Source organism: Mus musculus, chromosome 17, assembly GCF_000001635.26.
Source record: "Mus musculus strain C57BL/6J chromosome 17, GRCm38.p6 C57BL/6J".
In the NCBI taxonomy this organism is placed as follows: Eukaryota; Metazoa; Chordata; class Mammalia; order Rodentia; family Muridae; genus Mus; species Mus musculus.
In genome coordinates this window covers 78,222,163-78,246,243 of record NC_000083.6, presented here as the reverse complement: position 1 = coordinate 78,246,243, position 24,081 = coordinate 78,222,163, and the positions used below count along the sequence as shown (strand labels likewise).

General features: G+C 43.7%; 1 protein-coding gene across 4 annotated transcripts in view; it reads right to left on the bottom strand.

Annotated features, from left to right (window-relative positions):
* The window catches only part of Crim1 (cysteine rich transmembrane BMP regulator 1 (chordin like)), a 176,360-nt gene that overhangs the window by 130,349 nt on the left and 21,930 nt on the right, over positions 1–24,081 (bottom strand). For all 4 annotated transcript variants that reach the window (XM_006524601.4, XM_006524602.3, NM_015800.3 and 1 more), the window contains exon 2: positions 8,329–8,502. In XM_006524601.4, coding sequence (XP_006524664.1) covers positions 8,329–8,502 — 174 coding nt within the window. The remainder of the gene's footprint in view (positions 1–8,328; positions 8,503–24,081) is intronic.

Sequence of the window (24,081 nt, the reverse complement as noted above, 5' to 3'; positions counted from 1 at the left end):
CTTCCCTACCCTGACAGGCCATACGGACACTTGAAACCATCAGCTTTTGACAGAAGGCAGATTCACATTAAAGCCACTGTGCTCATAAAATCATGCTTGAGCTTCCTCTCATAGACTCCCCTCCTCTCTCTAGTAAAAAGACTGTGGACACTTCACCTGACTTGGGTGAAGTGTCCACGGTACCAGATAATGGCCTGGGAATAAGAATGACACTAACGAATGGGGCACACATTTGAACGGCGAGTGGCTCAGGAAACCTGGGATGGTCCACACCCTCTGGTTGGTGGAGATGACCCAGCTCAGAGCAGCCGGTCTGTTCTCAGGCACTGAAGAACCACCTCCCACTTCCCTCTGGGGGAATCTCAGCAAGTGCTCATGTCACCTAGCTGTCCCTGTGGCCACTCAGAGGGCTGGGATTCTATAGAAGAAAATGTTTTTTTTTTTTTTTGTGTGTGTGTGCGTGTGTGTGTAGGGCTAGGGTTCAGCTGGACACAGCTGGGCCAGGCAGCCACTCAGCAGCAACGTGTGACAGAGCCCACGCTGAACCCTGGGAAAACCTGAGAGGTCATCTCCAGCCAAGTTAGAAACCACACACACAGGAGGGGCTGCCCAGAGCCACTCAGGGGAGAAAAAAAAACCCTAAACCTGCTGAAGCCAGGCATTAGATCAGCATCTGGTTAGCACTTCCTGGAGGTACAAACAGAAAGTTGAAAGCTGGTTCTGAAAGAGCACCCCTTCCCTAGCTTGAGGCCAGGATGCATTTCGTCTTTTAGCAACAATAACTGATGTATTCTTAAAACGCACAGTGTGTTCATTTTAAAATAAGACATATTACATGTGAAGCAAAAACCTTCTCTGCTACGCCCAGTGTTGCTTTAACACGAGGGTTAGACAAGGATGGGCAGGGAGTTGGTAGAATTGAGCACATCTTAGGACATAAGAGAGGACTGGAAAATGTAGTTGTGTATGTTCTTAAAGAGGTTAAGACCGAACAAAAGAAAGGGAAGAATCATTGAATGGCACAGGACCTCAAAAGAGTCCTTGCCTATGGAACGTGCCTGGGAAGCACTGCTCGAATGTTAAAATGAAAGTTCACATGACACTAAGTCCTTCCTGTGGTCATTCCCAGTGCAGTGGAAGAAAACTTCCCTCTTTACCTACCTACCACGCTTCTCTTAGCAAGGGATACAACATCTTTAATCAGGACTTCCTCCTATCTCCTTGAAGAGCAGGAGAACCCACAACTCCCAGAAGGGTAGGTCACTGTATGATGTCTCCCAGCCAGAATGCAGGTAACGTGAGTGGTTTTCAAGCGACTGTTCTCTCTAACTGGTCTGAGGCCAAGTTCCTGGAGCTTCCTGCTTTTATTTCCCAGATACTTGACACTGGTTTCCGCCTTCTCGGAGCCCTTTCTGTTTTTCCTGTGCCGCTTATCAGGCCATCAAATTGGCAATGAACTCAAACATGTTTTGAACAATAATTCTTCTAAAAATCTATACCTATAGTATATAGTTTTAAAATGTTGACTTAACCTAAGCTAAAAGTCTACTGTTTCAAATATTTTACTTTGACTCTGTTTTCTTTCTCCTATCATGAAATGGGGGTTAAAGTCATTTAAAGACACACTCACACACCACACACACACCTCCATATATGTGTGTGTGTGTGTGTGTGTGTGTGTGTGTGTGTGTGTGTAGGCATTTATTTTCCCCAAATGAAAAAGCAGAATACTCTTATGTGGATGTTCATTATACAGACCTGCAATCTAGTTGATGTTGCTGTGTGATGTTTTATTTTCGAGTTCTTTATAAAAAAGGGTTTTTTTTAGAGAACAGCACACTGTATTATCAATTCATGATTGCCTTTATTAAAAAAAATGAGGCAGTGATTCAGATTTTAAATTTCATAAAGGCCTTACTGTCTTTCGTAAGCAGAGTAAGTACTTGTAAATGGCATTTAAGCAGCCAAAGGAGAAACCATTGGGGACCCTGACAGTAATGAGATCCTTGTGCCATCTGGAAGGTGAGGATAATATGTTTTTTTTTTCACTTGGCCACAAGAAGACCTAGCAGTTCCAAAGTTGATAGGCAATATTAATTGGAATCATTTAAAATTAAAATTTAAGACAGTGTCTATGAGATAAAGCAATGCAATCATAAGCATAACCTGGCACTAACTCACTTAAGAAAAGTAGAATCTATATTTAATCCTTTTAATGAAGAATCTGACTTAACAATTAGAAACCTGCAAATACTAAAGCCCTAAAGTTGAGAGGGCAAGGTTTCCCCAAAAGCCGCTTGCTTGAGTCTCTAAAAGACACATATGTTGAGCTTATCCTTTGGGCGGGGGGCAGGAGAAGGGAGATAATTAAATATATGTGTTGAATCATCGATGAATATGTTTTTGCAGCGGTCTGAAGAGGCCACGAAGGGTCCCCCAGGTGTGGTAAACCTCATCAGGTGTACAACACACAGCCCGTGTCTATCCTCTTGTCAATAGAACAACAGACTCATGAGTTGTTAGAAGAGCCTTGTAAGTTTAGCTCTGCTACATGGAGTTCCTGAATAACCAACAGTTATGTACAGCTACTTCTATGACCTGTGAGCCAATCGTCACAATGTTATTGTTCCCATTATAGTCAATATTACATTAGGGAATATTTTGAGGGCACTGATATTTAATGCCATGTAGGACGTCGGTATAATTTACACAAAAATCCAAAGACATGAGGTTTTAGCTGCATCCCTCGTACTTTAGGATCAGACAGGTAGGTTATGCAAAGGGCCACCTCTATTACAAACAGAGGATCTCTTCATATTCTAACTTCTGAATTTATCCTTCTCTTTAATATGTGGTGCCATAATACTAATATCAATAGTAGTGGTGATAATAAGAATTTTCTACATTTTTGCATTGGATGTGCATGTGTGTATGGAGACAACTTGCAGGAGTCCCTTCTATCCTTCCATCACACAGGTTCCAAGGATTAAATGCAGACCACCAAGCTTAGCAGTGAGCATCCTTACCCATGAAGCCATCCTGCAACCCACTAACGAATAACAGGTAAAATGCCTCCATCGCCTTTTAATTTCTTTTTAACATTTACTTGGAAGAATTCTTTAATTGCACAGTGAACCCACTGTGCATTAATATTTAAAGTGAAGCAATTTGAAGCCTATTCCTTATTTTTGAGAAGCAATGCAAGAGGTGGTTCAAACTTGTTCTAGTGATTAAACACACAATGTTCTCTTTGGCCAGTATAATGAATCGACTTCTCTGGGGAGGGGAGGCAGATCTGTATAAACACTGTATGGCCCTCCTACTCACTGTCAGGAAAGCCAGCAGGAGCCCTTTCTGCTGGGGCTTCCTGGTCACGCAAAGTCCCTTGCTGTAGGTGATTCCTGAGAAAACTAGGAGACACCAGGCCCTCCCTACGGGACTTGCCCAGGAGGAAACCTGCAAGGGAAAAGACCAGCGTCTCTGCCGTCTCTGTACTTATGTGACAGGACAGCAGCCTTCTTACTGCAGCTGGAAGCATCTCTATCAGGCCAGCGAAACAGGACAGCCTTCTGAGGAGTGCTTCACAGGAGACATAAATGCATCATGTTAACACATTTTTTTCTGTGGGTGTTTTCTGTGAGCACCCCCTACTTCTACCTCATATACACATTAAAAACAATTTTTGGGGGTGAATGGTCTATGAGAGCACACAGTGCAATGCTGTTTTCAAAATACTAGTTGATTTTTGTTTAGTGACAAACATTATAAATGGCAACAAGAACCAAGAATCCTGAGGAGGCCACCAAGCTTAGCTTGTACTGGGGTCAAGAGACCAAGAGAAAGAAAACCATCAGAAATAAAATCTAGTCTTGGCCCCTGACCCTGCAGAGGGAAAAACTTGAAAGTATTAAAAAAACTAAAAATGTGTTAGAAAGAAACAATATCATTTCCTCAGACAGAACTGAAATAATAAATTTAGTTAAAAGCCAATGCTCTGAGGTCCTCAATATCCAAAAAGAAAAACAAAATAAAGCAAAGCAAAGCAAGCAAACAAACAACAACAAACCCCATAAGAATAGATGGTGTCTGTTTCCCTGTTAAAACCAGCTTGGCTCCAGAGAACAGAGCCACACGACATAAAAACAAAGTTTCATTTGTTTTAAGCAGCCGCAGGCAAATAAATACAGATAGGAAACTGTGTAAACGGAGTTTGCCTTAGGTCCCTTATAACACATCTTTTGTTTAAAGATGAAATTAAAACTTCTCTGGCAAGATGCAGTTTATGCTCCTGCACCCTTACAGCCACACAGAAGTCCTTCAGCTGATGGAAGAGCAGAGCGGAGTGGGGAGCCAGAGAGTTCATTGGCCCTGCGCACACCCAGCTTCTCCTGGCTAAGCAGGACCACAGAGGAAGCCATGAGCGCTGAACAGTAAAGAGAACGGTGCCCGAAGGCCCAGATGGACGTACTGGTGGAGGGAGGGTTCTTCTGGATCCTAATAGCCCAGGATTATAATCTTGTCATCACCTCCCTTTCCAGTCACTTCCTTATCTTGGGATTTCTGCTTTGAACCAGCTCCCCTTCTGGGGACAGGCTGACCTGCTCTAATACAAACAATCCTACAAGCTTTAGGGAAAGCAAAACAAAATAACAGGGCCGATCAATCAATAACTTCACAGTCTGTTAAAGTGATCTATGACGTCTTTGGGCGTGAATTTGTCGCCTAGCTAAGAGCAGCTGTGACTGAGGACTCTTTCTGGCACCGCCCTCACTACACTTCAGGTCATGCTGGTGTGACCCTTTCTCCTCTATTACACTATTTCCTGTCACACCACGTTCCATCTACTCACATCACCCATGGACCCTGAAGGCATGGAGGACACCACCTTCTCCTTGGCCTGCGACTCATCACCCTTATCTCCACTTTAGATCTCCCTGCCCCTCCAGGCCCATTACACACATCCTTTCCCATTGCTTCTCCATGGACACCTCAAATATAGCAAAACAAACCTAGGAAGTAGATCCCAACCAATCTCCCCACGAAAGCTGCTCTCCTTATATCCCACACTAGCAAACGGCCCCTGTGTACATCCTAAATATCAGACCCTAAACTTTATCTTGACCATCATCCACTAAGCTAATCCACTCGTATTCGCCAACAAAGCTCACTGATTCAATCAAGTCCAAGTACTCCGATGGGTGTATCATCTTTTCTGTCCAAGTTTGCTTATCGATTCCCATTTCTGTAGAACTACTCGACGGGTATCTCAGAGGTAGATTCAATTCCCATTTCTCCCACCAAGCCTCTTTCACAAGTTTATCTGCCCACGCAGGGTAAGACAGTGATAGAAAATAACGCTCATCATGACTGCCCACCTTTCTTCAACCTCATTTGACGTCACTCCTAAGGGCTTGTAGGTAACTCAGGGAAGAATTCCCAAAGTCTCTGCCTCCTTTTCACCATGTTCACTGCACAACACCAAATGCGCTACCCAGTCCTATCCAATCCCTGCACGAAACCTTGCTCTTTTTGACCAGTTTTCCTAGTGTCACACATGTAAGGCCATGTAAATTCCCAGTTCAAGATTGTGTGTTTTAGTTCAGGTTGTTTTCAGTTCTAAAGCCCATTACTAAACACTTTACCTCCATCATAGCTTAAGAGACATTTCTAGGTGAATCTTGCTTGACTGGAAGACGCCTACAGTATTCCAACGACATATTCAAACTTCTAATAGTCTTAAAGGCTCAATTACACATAAGCCTAAGATCATCTTTAAGTTTCACATGTTTAACAATAAGGGATTCCTTCCCCCCTCCCCCTACCAATTACTCCTCAGAAAAGGGAAATTCCCCCAGTCCTGAGATCTTGAAATGATCTCAAAAACTACAGAAGGCCTTATTTTGAATAACAAACCATTTAGCCCTCCATGGCCTCAATCAATCCTACCTTGGATTACATGAAGGCCTTCTGACAAAATAAGCCTTTTTTAAAGTAAAGTAATTTAACTAGATACAGCAATTACTGTGGAATGATCTCAACGTTAAGAGACGAGAGATGTCACAAACAGCCACCATAGAATCACTCTTTGAAAGTCATCACGAAGGTTACACACAAATGCCTAATTTATTACAGATGAAACTGTCCTAATTGTACGTGAACAGACAGCAGGTCTGGTGACACAGCTTTCTTAATCAAACTGCTACATCTCAAAACAACCTAGATGGCCGTGAAGAGATCATGCTCAAGAGCAGGGCATTAGTTAAGTGACTGCAAAGTGTCTGAGGGACAGTCACTGCAGAGCACTGGGAACACTGAATACAGCTGTTTCGTAAGTGTAAGAATGGCAAGATGTGGCAGACCTAGTCTGTCATATTACTTCATATAATATGATTTCTAAAGTATGGATAAAACTATTTAATCAAGCATGTAACTAAATCATCTATAACTCTAGGTTACTTTGTAACGTATCTATATGTGAGAGCTCGAATCAGCCATGTACAAACTTAAGGACTAGAACGAGTGTTATTTACTTCTCTCTGTAGTTCTAAAATCTTTTGTTAGGCTGGAGAGAAACGTCAGCCCACAGACTCAACTAAGCAGGGCTCAGAGGGGCTCACAATGACTGAATCATGGACCCTGTAAGGCACAAAACATTTGTGCTAAGCCCTCTGCACATATGTTATGGTTGTGTAGCTTGGTGTTCTTGTGGGACTCCTAACAGTGGGAGAGGGTGTGTCTCTGACTCTTTTGTCTGCACTTGGGACCCTCTTCCTCCTACTGGTGGGTTCATCTAGCCTGTATAGGAGGGTTTATGCCTGGTCTTCTTATAACTTGTCATGCTGTGTTCCACTGATATTTCTGATGGCCTGCTCTTTTTTGAAGGGAAACAAAGGAGAAGTGGATTTGGGGTAGAGAGGAGGTGTGTGAGAACTGGGAGGAGTGGAGGGAGGGGAAACTATGACTGGGATGTAATGTATAAGAGAAGAATATACACACACACACTCACACACACACTCACACACACGCACACTCACACACACACTCTCACACACACTCACACACACACACTCACTCACACACTCTCACACACACTCACACACACACTCTCTCACACACACATACACTCACACACACACACTCACACACACACTCACTCATACACACACTCACACACACACACACACACACACACTCACACACACTATCAGTAAATCCCTTGCTTGCATGAGTCCCTGCCTGGGTTCAGTCACCTATATCACAGAATACTTTTGTTTTTATTATTTTCTACTACAGTCTCTCAACTGTTGAGTAGTTCTGGTAAGTGCCAAAGAGCAGCACTATTTTATAGGTTATTATAAATGCCTTATTATTTAGAACGGCTTAATAAATCTAATACATTGTAAAGCTAATACATTCCAGAAACTTCGGTCCTGCTCAGCTGCCCCAGGGGCTGGCTTGGATTCGGACACAGAAAATCCTTGCTAGTCTAAACTGCATGTTTTGTCATTTTTTGAATGACAACATTCTGAAGGAAAGGGGTGAATTTAAGACTGTGAACACTCCTTTTCTGTCATCTCTCTCCCCTGACCAGGAAGAACCCGGGGCTGAGGGAAAACCCAGTCCTGGTAGGGCAGGGCTGACATCTAGGCCTCTCTCTTCTTAACTCTTGTTGCAAGCTTCAGCACTAAGCTCAGAGTTCTTCCACTGGGATATCCATGTTTACAAATATATTTTCAAGCTATCAATTGCTTTTTCTAGGTTATATGCACGAACAGACAAAGTTTCTGGACCATATTAGTGTAATTCTCTTGGGACCTTAATTTAATTTCTGAACTCTCTCCAGAGGTGAAGTGTCTCACTATCCATTCATACCTGCCTGATTCTGGCTCTTGGCAAAATTCACCTTAGCTTTCAGTGAGCCGGCACACTTCTCTCCTCTATCCACTTCTTCCCCTCTGCCAGATGAGCCATCTTTCTAATTAGCAGAGCGCCACGCTAGGGCCAATCAAGCAGAATGGACCCAGTGACAACAGATGCTGATCCCGAGCGAGCGCACCACTCATGAAATCATCCATTATGCAGAGGTGACCTAGGCCAGCTGGCACAAGGTACCCTGCTCACAGGATGACTGCGCACCATACCCCATACTTCTGGGAAACGCGTGCTTCAATTGCATCAGCACCCGACACACTGGAGGCTTCTCCGTTAGGACTCTTCTAAGGTTGCCCTTGCCTTGGGAGGCTCAAATGCTATCACTGCTCGGTTGCACAAGGTGGAGTCGGGCAAACAAGACAGTAAACAACTACAACCACAACAAAGCGTGCTTACCTTCGATCCTCTTTAATGCTGAAAGGCACATGTCCTTCCTTGGAAACTCAAAGGGATTGTTGCAGGTTCGGATGGTACCACATTCGCATTTCCCATTGATTATGTTGCAGCCGGAGATGAGGTTTTCATTGCAGGGTTCAAAACCTATTAGCTGGTCATCATCCCAGTCCTCATCTGCAAGACAATTACCCAGAGACAGGTTTTCTCTCAGCTTTCTTCCAAGGCCTTGAGATCAAACACACACTGGGATGTCAAGATCAGCACCCAAATGGGAGGCCTTCATTTGCGAAAAGCAGTTTGGGCAGAAATTGTACATAGGAATGCAGGCTACCTCCTAAGTCACTGGGAAGCCTGAAATACAGCCACACGTGTAGAAATGAAATCATCACATTTGTGGTCAAAGTCTATGTCTCCTGTGTGCCTCGACAACTACAATTCCTACAAAATACTTCATGGGGGGGGGGGGGGGCACAGGGCTCGAGAGATAGCTTGGTCAGCAAAGTGCATACTGTACACACGGGAGGACCCAAGAAAAGCGGGTATGCTTCTGCGTCTCAGTGCTGGGGAGGAGGTGTCTAAGGAATGACACCCAGGGTTCCTCTCTGACTTCCATATGCAAAGGCATGTACCGCTCCCATGAACGCACGAGCTCCCAAGTGTATACACACACACACACACACACACACACACACACACACACGTGCATACGCACTTTTTAATTTTTAAATAAAGCTTCTTTGACCATTCCATGCTTGCTATAAGTTATGTATGAGTTAGTTACCTTTGTTAATCTCAAAAAAATAGGTTAACTTTTTCTCACTGTATTGTACAATACAGCAAGGAAGCCAATGAACATCAAGCATCATTTGCTGCCATGAGGGAGAGGGGAGAGGCAGTGAAGGGCAGCATATTTTGGGACCCACTGCTGGCACCCAACACTACCTACAACAAACCTGAGGACCACAGCCTCAGCTACAAAGGGCTACCACCTAGTTGAGAGACAGAGGTCATGATATTCTGAAGGTGAGACCATTCAGATGTTTGTCCTGGGATGAGACAAATGATAATCAATGAGGTCCTAAAGTCAACCTTGGGGCTGGCCAAGCCAGCCTTGGGGCAGGAGAAGTGGTTCACAATTAAGAGCAAGTACTGATTTTGCACAGAACCGGAGTTCCATTCCCGGTACCCACACTGTAACATCATCCCCTGTAACTCCCTCTCTAGGAGATGTGATACCTTCTGATCCCTGTCAGAATCTGTACGCTCAACTACATACCCATGGAGGTAAAGACAGTTAAAAAACAAGAATTAAAATTCCCCATCCCCAACCCCAACCCCAACGCCTGCTCTGGACCCAGTTCAGAAAAATGCGACCAACATAAGAAACACTAGTTAGGCTCCATTTTTAACTATGGTCCTCCTACTTCAAATACCTCTTAATGAAAACCAAGTACTTCTGTATTGATCGCCTGGGACATGACACAAGTTATTTTCACGTTATCTTTCAAAGACCCTATCACACACCCGAAGTGGGACTGACTGCTGGACGGCAAACATGTTTCAGATAAAGATATCTACAGAGAAAATTTCAAAGTGCTTGCATTTAAGAACACTTACACCCGTTGCTCACACTGAAGACTAAATGTCATCTCAAGACGGTGTTTTCCGGCTGCGGTGTGCAACGCTACGATAGTGCTGCCTAGCCAAGGTGAGCCCCTGACATGAATTCATAGCATGGTGCGGAGGCATTTTCTCATTCAAGGCGGTGCAAGCAAACAGCTATGGTCTCTACAAAGCTAACGATACTGATGCGGTCCCTCCATCACACACTACACAAGATCATTCTCTCTTGTGTTTTCCTCACTGAAATAATTTTCTTGCCAAGGACACTTAGGAGAAGAAATCACAACCTAAAGAGCTTCAAGGATGATTCTATGAAATAGCAGAAGAGAGGGGGGGAAAAAAACCTCTCTGTTTTGATTTCCGAGTAGGCTTACTTGCATAATCAATGCCCCAGCTTTGATGATCTTCTGCTTATAAAGTTTAAGCAGACACCTGAGTGATCTATTTTATATCCTGTTCTCTTTGCCCATTTAACACATAAATAACACTCACACATACAAAGGCAAACTGCATGGTAACTGAAATCCTCACAGTTCTCTGAAAACTAGAAAGTACACTGAGCGACTCAAGCTCGGAAAGCTCTCTTTGTCCTTAGTTAGGACATGGTGTCGCACCTCAGTGATGTCTCATAGATGTGTGGAGCTGCTGATGTGCTGTTAGGACAGTCTTGGTACAGTTCAGGGGAACTTGCAAAGGACTGCTTGTGACTGCACATTAAAATCTGCAATGCAGAGATTAATCCTCAGAGATTCAAAACTTGTAATTTATACGACATTTGAACCACTGGAAAGACTACCCATGTTTTCTTCCTCCTCCTCCTCTTTTTCTTCCTCTCCCTCCCTCCCCAACTCCCTGCCTTTTTGAGACAGGTTTCTCTGTGTGGCTGTCCCAGAACTCATTCTGTAGACCAGGCTGGCCTCACACTCAGAGATCTGACTCCCAAATGCTAGGATTAAAGGTATGTATCCCTATTGTCTGACTTTATTTTCTTCTTTAATGAAAGGAAATCTCTATTACTGATTTTTAAAAGTATGTACAGCATTTCCAAATGGGTTTGCTTCTTACACAATAATTCTTCCCGCAATAAACACCCCATTACTACATTAAATCATCACTGTGTGGTGTGTGTGCGCGCATGTGTGTGTGTGTGTGTGTGTGTGTGTGTGTGTGTTTGTGCATGTGTGTGTGTGTGTTTGTGCATGCGTGAGTGCGTGCCTGTGCGTGCCACCTCATACCCAATTTACCATCGTGGGGCATGGAGAGGGGTGTACCACCTAGTCCTGTACTCTCTCCCTACCACATTTCCCTTGACTTTCAACCTCATTCCCCCACATTTACTATGGCTGTGTTTCTTTAAAAGCCAAGATTATTTAGTGGTCCTCTCCTGCCAGACAACAGAGTCCAAACTTCGCCATGGTATTGACAGAGCCTTCTTCTCGTGATCTCTCTTACACCTATATCTTACATGTGCATTGAGGTTCTTGCTTCGAGCCTATAACTGTTCTCACTACTTTGTGTTTCTACCTACAACCCAGGTTTGCTTTTGCTTCAACATAATTCTTATTCATTCTTCCAGTGAGACGCAGGTCAATGTGACTTTTTTTCTTCCAGAGCTGAGGACCGAACCCAGGGCCTTGAGCTTGCTAGGCAAGCGCGCTACCACTGAGCTAAATTCCCACCCCCGAATGTGACCTCTTTTGAGATGTCTTCTGCAAATGCCCAGAATAATAAGCTGTTCCACCATCTACCTGCAAGCATCTGCACAGATATTAAGGTTTTATCTAAGTTAAACTTCTCTGATAAGCCAGAGACCTAACAGGCAGGAACACTATCAATTTCTGTATCCTCAACACATAGTACAGGTGTATATAACAGTATAGCCTGTTATAAAACCAACACAAGATGTGGCAAGAAAAAAAAGGTTTCAAGATGATTATAATAAAAACAAAACACTTTTAAAACACTTTAAAGCTGGTCTTATTTTAAAAAGCTTGTCACAAAAGCGCTAGGTGAGACACATATTTTAAAGACCTGCCAGGACACTGGTCATTTCTGACTAGGAATCATATGCCATTAATCTCTTTCTCCGTTCGTCTCTCAGACGACATCCACTTAACACCTGGTGGCATTATCATCCTTCCAAGAAGGCCATTTTCAGAGCCAAGCTCTTTGAAGACCAGGTGCTTCTCCCTGTCTTAACAGAGGGAGACCATCTGCCCTGAATGCAGCAGAATCAGAACTAAGAGGCAGCAGCTTGTCATGATCTCCCTGGCTCTGGACCACTCTGTCTCTCAGCTGAAGTGCCTTAGCTGCGGCACTGGCCACACCTACAGGGTCGCAGTCAAGGCCGATGCCACCAGCACCCTCTCCATCAGTCTGAAACAGCTCTCTGAAGCCAACATTATCTTATAGATATTTCTCTACTTTTTTGAAAAGAAAACCTTTCAATTCTCTGGCCTCAACTAATCAATACTCTATTTTTTCTTTTTTTTCTTTTTGCAAGTAGTTCCCTTAGCAACGGTCATTTTATAGGATGGAGAACAGCATGCTTCTAAGACAAATGCTTTTATAGTTTTCTATTACGGAACATTATACCTTAAAACAATTTAACAGAGAAAAATCAACAGGGATTGAAGGCAAAATTTAATGAAATTTGATTAGCCCTCCAAGTTGATTAAATCTGAGATGATCAGAATCCAGTGCAGGTTGAATCTTTCTTATCTTAATCCTTGAAACCTAAAAATTTAAATACAGAGCTTTCCTATCCTAGGAGGAAAGAGGAAGCACCAGGCAGAATGATGCGGTGAGGCCTCATACAGGTACTTGAGAGGTCCTTCAACTCCAGGTCTAAAAGGAAATAGACCTCTCCTCTGCACCATATGGGATGCTCCAAGAATTAGCTGTGGTAGCCTGAATGATCCTGGATTCAACTTCTCTGCTCATCAAACTATTCTTCCTTCTGGAAATAGATCAGGTTAGGTATGGCAACAGTTACTGGATAGAGGACCATGTTACTCTGAAATCTGCCTCCCGAAAGGCAGAAGACACCTGTATACTCAGAGCTTCTCCTTTTCTGCTCTGCTCCTGCTCTGGTTAACAGAGTTTACTCCCAACTAAGAGATAGCCGCACTCCCTTACGTAGCAGCTCACTTGCCAGAAATATGCTAGAGCAGCCATTAAAAAGTAAGAAACAAACTCACAATGCGCACTCAGAAGCTCACTGTAATGGAATTCTGTTGGCAGAGGAGAGGCTTTGGGGAATATAGATCAAATTAATTCTTCAGCTGTTCACATATCCCCGTGGCTACGGTAAGATGCAAATAGCTAATACTGGTATCTCTTTCCACGCCAGCCTAGACACTCCTGTAAGGTCCAAATGCTGCTCTGCGCAGCCCCAGCTCCCAGCTGGCTGTTATCAGGCATTCCGTTCTGCTCCAGGAGGAACCTAATGCAGTGAGCGGTCCATCTCTCTGCTCCAGGCTTAAGTCTGCGCTCCAGAAGCCGGCGCTTCCCTCTCTCTCCCTCTTTCCTGGGCTGCAAGCAGTGCAAAGCGGGAAGGTCGTCTTTACGGTTATCAGCAGAAAGGACTTCTGCTAGTGCGATTTTCCTTTTCAGACATCTGCACAAAACGGAGCTATGTTTGGTGTCTAGACACCAACGTGGATAACACCAACGTCTCTAAAACAACAGTAATACTAAAATATCCATATGAATACCTGCTCAAGAGGGAAAGGGACCTCGCTCTACATGTGTAACGAACACTGCTTCCTATCGTGTCTCGGCGATGAGCGGTGAAACTGAGCAGCGCAGTTAACTAGACCTCTTACTGTATGTTGATTAGTAAGTGTAAGGTTCTACCTCTGCGTTTCTCACCGGACGCATCTGCAGTGCCGCTAACAGGGAGAGGCAGAAGTGAAGTACGAATGTGAATGGACACATCACTTCTTTATTTCAGCCGCATCTGCTTCACAAAGATCTGGTCTCTATGACGTCGCCAAACTGAGCCAGGTGCTAATGCCTTGCGATGTCAGGCAAAGGGTTTTATACAGTAGCCATCATTCACATCAAAGTCACATATCAAGCGTGTGGAGAGAGTCTAGGAAACATGGAGGAGAATGATGTCCTTCCTAACTGCTGGTGAAGAATAGTAAGGAGGTTAAAGAGAAGAGGTCTTGATTCTAGAAGCAAAGACAACAAAAACCAAGAAGAGAGGACAGAAAAGGCTGATGCTAACCAACATACTACAAATCACCTCACAACTCTGTCTAAACTAGCATGTATCTTACATTGCATATGGACAAAGAGAAGCTAAAATGAGGTGATGTAAGAGAAAGCCCTGGCCAGGTGACCACAGCCTAGCCCTGACACTGGTTCCTGAAGGACCCTTCCACATGTAGCTCTCTAGGCTCCAAAATTTTAATGACCAAATTGGGGGGTGGGGGTGGGATGGATAATTCATGAGTCTCCCTTTAGACTTTACTCTCAAGTTTCTTTAAAGGTTTGCCAACCCCTTTGAAATTGCGCAATACTAAAAATTTATTGCGGATACTGCCACAGAGTTAGGTCGCTCTGAAAGTCACTGCTTAAATTTGAAGCAGTTTCCTACTCAAAGACTAGCTGAGATCTGAAAACTGTTTCAAAGTACGCACTAAGTGAGGTGACCCACTGATGTAGCCATCACTGTGCTTGAATGTCCAGTGAAACATCTAACTCCACGGTTGTCAATTAGCAAATGTTCTGCCACCTAAAAATTGTAAGTCTTGGGTAAGGGGAGACTCTCTTAGGGAAGGTTCTAATGTTTTGTCTCATCTCCTCATCAAGGTTCCCTAAAAACCTTCGTCAGCCATCTCTCACGTGTCCCAGTGTTTCATCTTCCTAAACAGGTACTTTTGTGTAAATAGCATTTATTGAGAGGCATTAAGAGAATAGCCCCAAGCTTCTTAAGGATTCTCTAGTTACAAACAATGGTCTATAAAAATGTCCAACATCTGGCTCTTCGAGTCCTTGGCATGGAGCACGAAGCCCATTTAGACTAAGCCCAAGACACATCTTCAACTTCCTGTCTTCCACATGTCCCCTTGCTCCAGCAACACTAAGTGGTGCTCATCTTGTTACCCATGCTGCTGCATGACTCCACAGAACTACACAACCCTGCTTACTCTTCACAGAAAGCTCCTAGGAACTCTCAGAGCCCATCCTCAGAGATGAACTTCCTGCACCAAGGCTTGCACCTCCTAAGCCTTCCCAAACAGCATCACCACGGAGCATACGGGAGACACGCTCCCTCAACCACCACAGTGGGTTTTGTGGCACTGCAGCATCCTTACTGAGCTATCTTAGCAACTAGCAACTTCGCAAAACATCATCATCTGCCAAAAGGAATCGGGACAGAAGACAGGAGGACTGGAATGAGAGCTAAGCATTGTGAATATCTGAGGGTCAAACTATTTCTAGAAAGTAAATGTGAAGCAAGATGAAGAAAGCCACCTATGACCAAGCAGCTTTGGATTTCAGGCTTTTAACTTTGAAACTACTAATATAAACGCCAGTCTTTTCATATCAATGCTGTATGAATCAGTGCTTCTATGTATCAATATTTATGACATTTTGAATGAGTGAATACACACCCTATGTCTCCACCATCTTAGAGAAATAATAGCAAATAATAAACTCTGAGTTTCCTTTCTGCCACTTCTGCATATCATGGCATTAGATAATATGACACGAGTTAATGCTTTTTGCCAGAAAGGCACTTGGGCGCATGAATAATGCACAGAACCATTTTATAAATATTAATGTATGCTGTGGCCTCGCAGCTGTTAGTCAAATAACCAAGAGCAAGTCAGAAGACAAGGTATGAGAGCTGCACTAATCCAAGAGTGTGAACCATGACCATAGTGAGAAGTGTGAACACCTATACTGAGAAGTGTGAACCCTTACAGTGAGAAGTGTGAACACCTACAGTGAAAAGCGTGAGTGCCCACAGTGAGAAATGTGAATACCTACAGTGAAAACTGTGAATGCCTACAATAAAAAATGTGAATGCCTACAGTGAAAAGTGTGAACACCTACAGTGAGAAGTGTGAACGCCTACAGTGAAAAGTAGGAACACCTACAGTGTAAAGTGTGAAGACCTACAGTGAAAAATATGAAGGCCTATGGTGAAAAGTGTGGATGCCTATAGTGAAGTGTGAATACCTACGGTGAAAAGTGTGACTGAATCTTTAAGCAAAGAACAAAAAATAGGATACTCTGAAAATAAGTCCTTTGTAGAATTTAAGGTTTTCATCACAGAAGCTGACCCAGCTAGCACATTAGGGAAGCACACTGCACCCCCTGGTAACAGCCAGTACTAGATGAGCAACTGTTCTGTGTCAGCAAATGGACTAGGTGCCTCACCAGGATGAACTCACTTGGCGGAGGTGAGAACCCAGCCACCTAGGTCTGAATTCCACACAGACTGTATCGCACAGGCAAGGTGAAGACTAAAGACTATGGGAAAGGGAGCTGGGCACCGCCTGAGCAAAATTTCAAGTTCACTGGATGCTGAAGACATGAACTCTTGACAACGCAAGATAGGACCACCATTGACTTTCACTCTGGTTAAGGCCTATCTATAGGGTACATGACCTTGAGGCCCACTGCTGAGGGTCCCTTAACACTGGGAACAGGCAAGCACACCTTGTAGCCAAGACAAACAACTCGTGGGCATTCCTTTGCAACCAACAGAAGGATGGAAAGTTTAAGCTTATAAGCATGACCTCAACTCTTTTACCCTCTAAGAAACAAGGGTTTCTTTGTGAGAGCAAACAATGCCTCCATCTACAGCAAGGCTTCTGAAGGGCACATAATGGCGTTTTTTTTTAAGGTGTAATGATCTATAAGTAGCATTAAGGAATCTTTTCGGGATAATGACTTTGTGAATTCAGCCAGTATCTGTGGTGTAAGAAATGTCTTCACAAATCAACGTAAGCCTGCTGTGAACTTCACCTTACTAACATCTGCATTCCTCAGGATCCACCAAGTGGAAGATAATCACCCAAAGACTGATATCCCAGCAAGCTCTATTTCTGATGGATTCTCACCTTCAACACTAAGACTGTTCTACAAAGAGGTATCTTCCCTAAATATCTAAACCTTTGGGGCTGAAGAGGATAGCTCAGTAGTAAGACACTTGTTTATCATGCAACTCAGCTCTCAACATCACAGTGTGTGAGTGTGTAAGCAAAAAGTCAATAACCCAAACGTGTGCGTGCGTGTGTGTGTGTGTGTGTGTGTGTGTGTGTGTGTGTGTGTGTAAGATATGTCTCCATTTGATCTCACAACTACAGGAATCTTGCTATTTGGTCCCAACAAGAAGCAATTTGCAAGTATCAGTCCATGATAACAATATTTTTATGCACAACATTACAATTTCCTAATGATAACTTGTTTCACCATAAGATACATTTTTTTTAAAATTTCTGAGAACAATGTTTATGAGAACAGTAGAACTGTATTAAAAACAAGAGCTAGCGTAACAGCCGTGGCTGGTTAGGAAAACTTGACAATGTGAGAGCTGTCTGACACACCGACTTTAAATGCAGCCCGTCCTTCCAGTCTGCCCCGGATACTCCAGCAAATGGAGATGATGGGACAACGACAGGGATGCTTATCCAGGCACTCCACTTGAAACATCCATCTTTAGGTGGGTGCATACCCCACCCCCTTATTCCTCAGGTCTGAGATTGGCTTTGTGAGGACTTCCCCTAACTATTTAAGACTGTAAGTCAGCTAGCACCACCGCAGTCGCTGCTCACCTCCCTGCTCTTTTTTGAGTTTGCCTTTTCTTTCTTTACTACAAAGCTTTAGACTGGTAGGGACTTTTGCTCGTCTTCACTTCTGTATCTTCCACGACTGTAATAGAATTCAGCACAAGTAGGTCCTGCAGAAGTATTTGCTGAATGAGTCAATTCCCTGGGTAAAGGTACGTTTTCATTTCCATGTGTTTTTGTAGATACCCTTTCCTCGTCTCAGGGAGATTCTCACTCCCTCTTCACAGCTATCTAATCTAGGTTAATCTACCTCAAGTCTCTATGACTCCTTTCTTGACACACCCCATGTAGCATCTCCCCCGACAACCCTTCCCTGACCCTAAAGCATTCCAGCTGCTGCTTTGCAAGCTGGACTCTAAGTTTCTTCATTTCTATCCTCGTTCCATGTGCAGCTGATGAATAGCACACCGCGAGGCCACAGAAACTACATGCTGAAGGAAATAAGAGAATGGTATGTCTGGCTAGGTGACATGGTTACTATAGCTGCTACGTTGAAAGAAAAGCATCACCTTTAAAATCTTTTAAAATTATATAGTCAAGTGTGGTGGTGCATGCCTTTAATACCAGCACTTGGGAGGTAGAGGCAGGCAGATCTCTGAGTGTGAAGCCAGCCTGGTCTACAGAAAGAGTTCTAGGATAGCCAGGGCTATACGGAGAAACACTTTGGAAAACCAAAACCAAAAACCAAAACCAAAACAAAAAACAAAAAAAGCAAAAACTTCCTATATGTCTCCAGTGTTCTATTCATTACGAGCACATTCATATTTAATATCACGAGATGCAGAATAAATAAACAAACCTTACAGTAATTAGGCCTTCTGGGGACACGATGGTAATTTTCAGGTATTTTAAACTATGGCAGTGTCAAAGAATGAAGTTCATACATTTTTGTATTTCTAATTAGAACACATGCATGCATAAGCATGCGCTCACAGAGAATAACTAGTCAGCTTCAAATGAAACATAAACAAAAACTGTGAATTACCCAATTCTTCTCCCACATGCTCCCACAGAAGTATTCCCATATGCAGCTAGGTAGGTGGATATTCCAAAGTCGTAACTCTGCAACGGGTGTTCTATTTATAGTCAGTCTTCAGAGTGTGAAGAAAACCACAAGGAAATTATTCAAATCACAAGACTCACAACTTGTGGAACTACATACACCCTAACTCCCACCCAAAGGTTGAAATTTTTGCTAAGTACAGTAAGTATATTCAAGAATGAACACATTTAGATCCAAGAAGAAATAACTGCTCCCACAAACTTTCCAAAGTCTATTACAATCAAACGCACATTCTGGCTAACTAGCAGAGAGGATCACTAGTTTCTACCAAATGGCTAGGAGACACAGCAAGACGCAGCTGCACGGTATATACAGGCACGTTACTGCTCTTTAAAATATCCTTTAGTGCTTCTGTTGGTTCTGAACTTCCAAACTTGTGGCTAACTGTTATGCTCTCTGGCAGACTTGTATCGTGAGGGTCTGGCATTCTTGTATCTGCCTCATTTCTTGTACCAGCCGAGCTGAGGAAAGCCTGCTATATACACCTTGCTTACATATCCAATGAATAAACTCTGAACCTACTATCCAAGACACTTCTAGTTAGGAATACTTCGGACCACTTGACCCAGGGCTTTAGAGCTATCATGTGAGAAGAGGGAAGAGAGACAACACCCTTGTTCCACACAGATGCAGAACAACAATGGGGCATTGGATGCCATTCAGGACAACTTGGGGCTTAGGAAGAGTTCACTTCCTAAGCACGGGGGACTCCAGCTGCAGAGGAAAACCAAATCCTCCAAGTCCAGGGGCAAGAGGATGTCTCTCCTCAACAAAACAGGTGTTTCAAAAACAGAAGAAGCTATAATTTCTACTCCCTTCACAAAAGCACGGAATTTAATTTTAAGTATCGTTAACAAAAATGCTTGGCTTGCCTTCCCGGCAAATCTTGTTGCAGTTTGGAAACAGTATAATTAGCTCGTGACTAGAGAAGGGTTTGCATGAATTCTCCACCAAAGAATTCAATTGGAAGGAAACTGAGGATACAGTTGTATGTCCTGAAAAGGGGCAAGAAGCTGGGGCAAGCATCATCAACCTGACACTTGTCCAGCATACCTTTTCCCAAGGTCAGTGACTGACCTCAGTGTGGTCCATCCATAAGAGAGAGGAGAGAAAAGTAAGCAACAATGAACTTCAATGTTCCTTGTTCCCATCACTAACTTAACACACTGTTTGTCCAGTAGGGTAGGTTCTGTTCTAAGGTTAAAAAGGAGATGCAGTTTCTTTTGGGTGGAGGTAGGGAGAGGTCTTTCTTACCTTCTGATACATTTGCTTTCTGAAGTGAGACATGTGCTCAGTCCGGACAGTCTCTGGCCATTCCCGGTTTCCATCCATCCTTTTCAGCATCCATGACTTCCTGTGCACCCTTCTCTTTACCTCAAATCCCTTCCTCAATACCCTACCTTCTGTAGCAGCTTACATGCCTGAAGCCATCTTTGCTGAGGGTTCACCCTCCACCTAGCAGCAACACACCTGTTCCTACCTGTTTACCCTCTGGGTAGAAGCCTCCTGAGCTGCTCTGGGGGATGGGGGAGTTCACACCACCCTGGGTTTCCTTTCCCTCCATCCCACCCCAAGGCCATGGGGCAAGCTGCTTTCTTCCTCCCAATTCCTTCCTGTTTCCCAGGCCAGGTCCATTCAGGACGCCTAACTGCCAGGGGTCAGAGTGCTACATTCCAGTGGCTTCACACCACCCCAGGGAGGGCTACAGATTCCTTCGTGGGGGGTGAGGGCAGGGTAGGGAGACTGGAGTTAAAAGTTCACCAGGGGCCAATTCAACCCACTGTGACAATGTTCCGGATAGTACCATGAGGGCAAGACGGGCATCAGGGGCCCCCAAGAACTTCGTCCACAGTGGACAAGTTTTCAACCTCTGTGCATGATTTAGGACAACGAAGTCAGCACTAGCACTACAGACGTTTTAAAATAGTAAGAGCATTTGATACCTGGCTCACCATCTCAGATCTAATTGTCAAGTAGAGGGGCTGGCCGAGGGAGGCTTTTCTAAGGAGCCATCCCCAGAATTCTGACTCCTGGTAAATGAATAGTCCTCTGGCCCCAGTCCCTTTGAGAGTCTGATGCGCCTTTGACTAATAAAACGCCCCTTGTACTCCCAGATAACATCCAAACCTCCCAAGTCACTGAGCAACAACCTAGCTCCCAACACTGAATTTCCCTGCCGCTCAGGCCCAGGACTCTCAGAATCTCATCTGGTTTTGCTCTGTTTGTATCCCTCTCAGGTCTGAACCCAAACCTCCTTAGGACTCCCCAGGTCAGCCTACTGCATGCCTAAAGGCTCATGGGAGTTGGTTCCAGGATACTCCGTATATCATGATTGCCCTAGGGCAGAAGGTCATAGCAGACTAGAAACTGACAACCCGACTCACCTACAGCCCAGGAGAAAATGAAGCAACACCAACGTTGCCCACGTTGCCCACGGCTGACTCTCTACTCACCATTAGAACCCCAGAGGGTAAAGCTACTACGGGGAGATGAAACTGTGGGGAGATGAACTGTAGCCCTAACAAGGACAAATCAGAGTATCGTTGATGGAAACAGACTTGAGAAGGAAAGAAGGGAGAAGAAACATCAGGAGAGTAAGGGCACGAGGTAGGTAAAGGAACCTATTTAAGGTAGCCTTCATATGTTAGTCAAAGCCATCAAGACCATGCCTGCCAAGTTCTGTCTCAAGACCGGATGGTGGAAATCTCTGAATGGTCCAAATCTATCAGGTATGCCGCTAAATAAATGTTTTCTTTCTGCTGTCTTTAAAGCCAACCATTGCTTTAAATAAATAAATGCCTATGAGCAAGGCTGAAGACAGACTAAGCAAGTGTGTAAGAATTAATATAACCCTACAAAAAGAAATACCATCTCACTGTAAGCAATTGCTTTTGTTTAAAAAAGAGGAAAAAAAATCCTGACCAATTAATTACCTATCACCCACTTATTTCTTATCAAGCATGGGTTGCAATAAGGTTCTCCTGTTTATTAAGGATCAAACACATACAGTCTGCTTTGTGTGTGGCGAATCATCGGGATTTAACTTAGAATTTGGATGCCCCCCCTCTTTTGTCTCTCTCCCCCACCCCTCTCCTGTACACACACTACCTTCCAGGAGAAAATGGCTCAGGGTTTTCTGTTCACAAACCTGTACAGAACTGCCACGAGCCACTCTGCTGGTATTGTTGGCAGACTGCATTCCTGTCAGCGATGAAATAAAAGCGCCCGAGTTTTGCACATAAGCAGTGTGGGACTACAGCAGAAGCAATTAGACGGCCCATAAAGTGTGCCTGTGACAGCTCTTCCTTTTATGAAGACCCGACTTTAAATGGACCGCTTCAGTGTGGGTGAGACAGATGTGGGGTAGAGAGAGCGACCACGTGCCCTCCCATTCTTCCTACAAAATGAGGAATCCTTCAAACCAGGGTGAAATAATCTTTCCACACAAGAATCACCCTGTAGTCACTTATGTTAAAATAAATTTATTTTTTATATATAAGTTGAGTACCAGGGGAAGATTTTAATGGCTTTAAATAAAAAGATCCTGGAATACAGAGAACTAGAATGGGGAAAGAAGTTATTAAAATGACAATGAGCGGTAGAAATGGTGTTTTTAAAAACAGAACAGGCTGCTGTGTTTGCTGGAGTCCACGGGCACATTTGCTTAAAGCTCTGACAAACTCCACCACCAAAAAGGATCCTGTCTGCACTCCTGTTACACAAATCGTCTATTTAAATCTAAATATGTTTTGAACGTGAAGAATCACTTAGGAAAACAAAACAGACATGGGGCTTTCATGCATAGTCCTCCCACATTTTTCTAGCTACTATGGCCTTTTAAAAAAACAGTGACTGCCGGTTAATGGAAGCAAAGTTCTTGTCCTCCAGCTGACAGTCTTTACCACATGAAACATGGTCAGCAAACAAAACAAAAAAAGAACTTGCTTTCTTTACTTTGGGGGGGGCGGGAAACAGAACCAAGAAGACCCAAGGGCTCGCCTCATTTTGTGAGAGCTTCCAGGGTTCTCCTCAGGAGTAGGGTTTAGACAAATCACAGATAACTGGTGGCCATCCTACCCCACCCCCACCCATCTCATCTGAGCCATTTGGAGTCCATCCATTGTTCTGGTATGAGCAGGAACTCTGAGAGGCACCCTCAGATTCAATACCCAAGATGGTGCCTACCTATGAGGAAAATCAACAGCAACCCTTTCCAAGCATTTAAACTACTGGATTGAAGAAAAATACTCACCAACTACTGATTCATTAAAAAAAATCAATAAGCAATTGCTCCATACTAGGTACTGAGGGGCTACAAAGGGGCATGGTAAGCAACTTCATTACAATGTATCTATCTGTCTACCCTATGGGGATGCCCACCTGAAAGGCACCCGTGAGTAAGGACACAGAGCGAGCTCATAAAGAAAGAACAGAGCTTTCTTATTATATCCACGGCCTATTTTAGGGGTTTGGAATGTACCAATAACAGTGTTTACTGGAAATAAGTCCCCTGATTAAGCTCTTTCATCTTCCCTAAATTACCTTAGGAGCCAGTAAATATTAACAAAACTTCTGACAGACTGGGGATGGTAGATCTGATCAAATCACAGGCATGCTGTGATTAGAACAGGATTCGGAACTCCCAACCAGGGAGTAAATATTCTCATGCCTACACCATCATGCTCAACACCTTTATTTATACTTAGCAAGAGAAAAGACAACCACCTTCCTACCTTCTGAATACACCACTTAACGTGGCATTTTAACTAGCACCTGGTACGTGAAAGCCGCTGTTCTATGCCAAGCTACATAGACATAATGGCAACAGGTATTTACTGTGTGTGCACTAAGTGCAATATACTACTCCAATTGCTCTCCATATTAATTGTTTCTCATAACCACCCCAATGAGAAGACACCAACACTATGCCCATTTCCAGACGGAAAGCACGGAGTGACTTAGCCAGGATAAGATAGTCACTGGGCTGGCCTGTGAACTTACTTCAAGAGCACAATTTTGCCTCTATTAATAAAATATGGCTTCTAAGAAATCTGTAATCTAGATTTTTCCTGAGGAAGTCATTTTCTCCAGTTAGGCTTTCTTGAAATATATTCCCAACACTCCTTAGAAAACAGAGACCATCCTAATGGTACATGTAGGTGCAATGACCCAAGAGGACCTTGACCCCATTGTTTGAGAAACTTGCAGCAAGAGGCACTATAGCAGTGCTACAGGGTAGGTAAAGGCTAATGA